This window comes from Tinamus guttatus, unplaced genomic scaffold (genome assembly GCF_059628265.1).
Source record: "Tinamus guttatus ecotype Peru unplaced genomic scaffold, ASM5962826v1 Tinamus_guttatus_pri_ptg000106l, whole genome shotgun sequence".
NCBI lineage: Eukaryota > Metazoa > Chordata > Aves > Tinamiformes > Tinamidae > Tinamus > Tinamus guttatus.
In genome coordinates, this window is record NW_028288640.1 from 527,325 (window position 1) to 529,789 (window position 2,465).

General features: G+C 50.0%; 1 protein-coding gene across 1 annotated transcript; it reads right to left on the minus strand.

Moving 5' to 3' along the window:
* Positions 1-451: 451 nt before the first annotated feature.
* Positions 452-1,426, minus strand: LOC148595389 (olfactory receptor 14C36-like). The gene has a single exon (XM_088520937.1). It carries the CDS (start codon positions 1,424-1,426, stop codon positions 452-454), a length of 975 nt encoding a protein of 324 aa, XP_088377063.1.
* Between the last annotated feature and the right edge of the window lie 1,039 nt (positions 1,427-2,465).

Genomic DNA, 2,465 nt, shown 5'->3' on the forward strand with positions numbered 1-2,465 from the left:
TGTGCATGTGTAAATCCATGACCATTCAGCCTCTCCACTATCCTTGGACTCTGATAGGTGAATTCTCAAACCAGCCCTTGGTCTCTAAAGGATCATTACATGATTCTGAGCTCTGTGTTGCTGAACCCATGGAGAATCCTGTGCAGCAGGCCCTTGAGGGGTGCAAGTCCTTGGGCCTATTCTTGACACCAGCTTTGGAGGAAAAGCCCAGCTTTCACACACTGTACTGATAGAAATTACTTTATTACAGAGATCCTGTTAGGGAGCCAGTCCATGTCCAGCATTTGACATAACTGAGGGTATCAGGTGAGACAGAGGAGGCACCGTAAAAATGGGAATGAATACAAGTAGTTGTGTAGCAAAAGATAACAATTATTATCACTAGTAAAAGTCATAATAAAAATAACATGAAAAAAACAATGTTCAATCCAGTTACAGGATACAGAAAGAGTCATTTGTGGAGAGATATGTAAAAATTACCACTGCTTAAAAAGGTCCATGAAATCACTTTCCTAATGGCATCCTTGAGCTCCTTGTTCCTCATGCTGTAGATGAGGGGGTTCAGTGCTGGAGGCACCACCGAGTACAGAACAGCCACCACCAGATCCAGAGATGGGGAGGAGATGGAAGGGGGCTTCAGGTAGGCAAATAGGCCAGTGCTGAGAAACAGGGAGACCACGGCCACGTGCCGGAGGCACATGGAAAAGGCTTTGTGCCGGCCCTGCTCAGAGGGGATCCTCAGCACAGCTCTGAAGATCTGCACATAGGACACCACAATGAAAGTGAAACACCCAAAGACTAAACAGGCACTAACCACCAGAAGTCCAACTTCCCTGAGGTAGGAGTGTGAGCAGGAGAGCTTGAGGATCTGGGGGATCTCACAGAAGAACTGCTCCACCACATTGCCTTGGCAGAGGGGTAGGGAAAATGTGTTCCAAGTTTCAAGGACAGCATTAAGAAAGCCACTGGCCCAGGCAGCTACTGTCATTCTGACACAAGCTCTGCTGTCCAGGAGGGTCCCGTAGTGCAGGGGTCTGCAGATGGCAACGTAGTGGTCATAGGCCATGAGTGTGAGGAGATAATACTCTGCTGACATGAAAAATGTAAATGTTAAGACCTGTGCAGCACATCCCAAGTATGAAATGTCTCTGGTGTCCATCAGGGAATTGTGCATGGATTTGGGGATAGTTGTGGAGATGGAGCCAAGGTTGAGGAGGGAGAGGTTGAGGAGGAAGAAGTACATGGGGGTGTGGAGGTGGTGGTCACAGGCTACGGCTGTGATGATGAGGCCGTTGGTCAGGAGGGCAGCCAGGTAGATGGCCAGGAAGAGCGAGAAGTGCAAGAGCTGCAGCTCCCACCTATCTGCGAATGGCAGGAGGAGGAACTCGTTGAGGGAGCTGCTGTTGGACATTTCCTCCCCATCCATATGGGAGACTCACCAAGGGAAAGATAGAGACAAGTTAGAAGGACACTCTTAAAAGGAAAATAAACAAATTAATGAAGTTTTCTCATCTATTTGTCTCATTCCCAGATCTCTGAGGCTCATGGTTCTTCTAGCTAGAAAATGATGTCACTCTAAAAAGAGAGCATCCCCTGCTGAGAGCAGAGTCTGGTTTCAGAGTGCCCATCTCTGACCTTCTCACCCTTTCTACATGCACCTGAGGGTGGTCTCCACACTTCCCTTCTAGCAAACAACACATACGACCCTTTTCTGCTGCCCATTTACAGCCTCCCACCATCACTTCCATACTATCAGGATTTCCATAGGTTCCCCATGGGTCGCTGAGATACCACAGATATGCCATGAGACAGCAGAGCCTTTCTGGAGGGCAGGTGGCAGCCTGCAGGACACCACAGGGTAACAGCCAGATGATTGTGAGGATTTAAGAGGGAATTTCCTTAAGGGACAGTCAACTCATTTCCCTGTACTGCATTTGCTGGAGCTCCACAGGACAGAATGGGGCTGTGGAGACCTCACTCCTTTGGAAATCCTTCTTTTCCACTACTTGTAGCTTTGGTGCCTGAACTGCAGCTGAATACTCCCAACCACAGGAAGCAGAGAGCAAGAACAGGAGCAGCATGGACAGGAGAAGGATTAAGGGGCAACACCATGACCCTGTTGCCAAGGGAGGCAAGGAGAGGGACAGAGAAGCATTCTGGAAAACCTTCGCTTTACCGGCAGGGTATGGCACCTTGCAGAGGGGGACATTGCAGCACTGCCCCTCTCAGCCCTTTGGTGGGGAGGCACCAAAGAGATGCCCCTCTCCTCTGCCACAGCTCTGGCTGCAGAGTTCAGCCAGAGTCCCATGTCCTGCAGTTCCTTCTCCTTCCATGCCCATCTCTGCTGCCTGGAGCTGTTCCTGCTGGCAGCTCTTTCTCTGTCCCAGTGTCTTGTCCCTGTCACTGCTCAAAGATCCCCTGTCACCCTCTGGGTGCTCAGTTCTGCCCTACAGAAACCTCTGGCA

Coding starts and splice junctions, on each gene's coding strand:
- LOC148595389 (XM_088520937.1), bottom strand. CDS start 1,426: ATGGATGGGGAGGAAATGTCCAACAGCAGCTCCCTCAACGAGTTCCTC.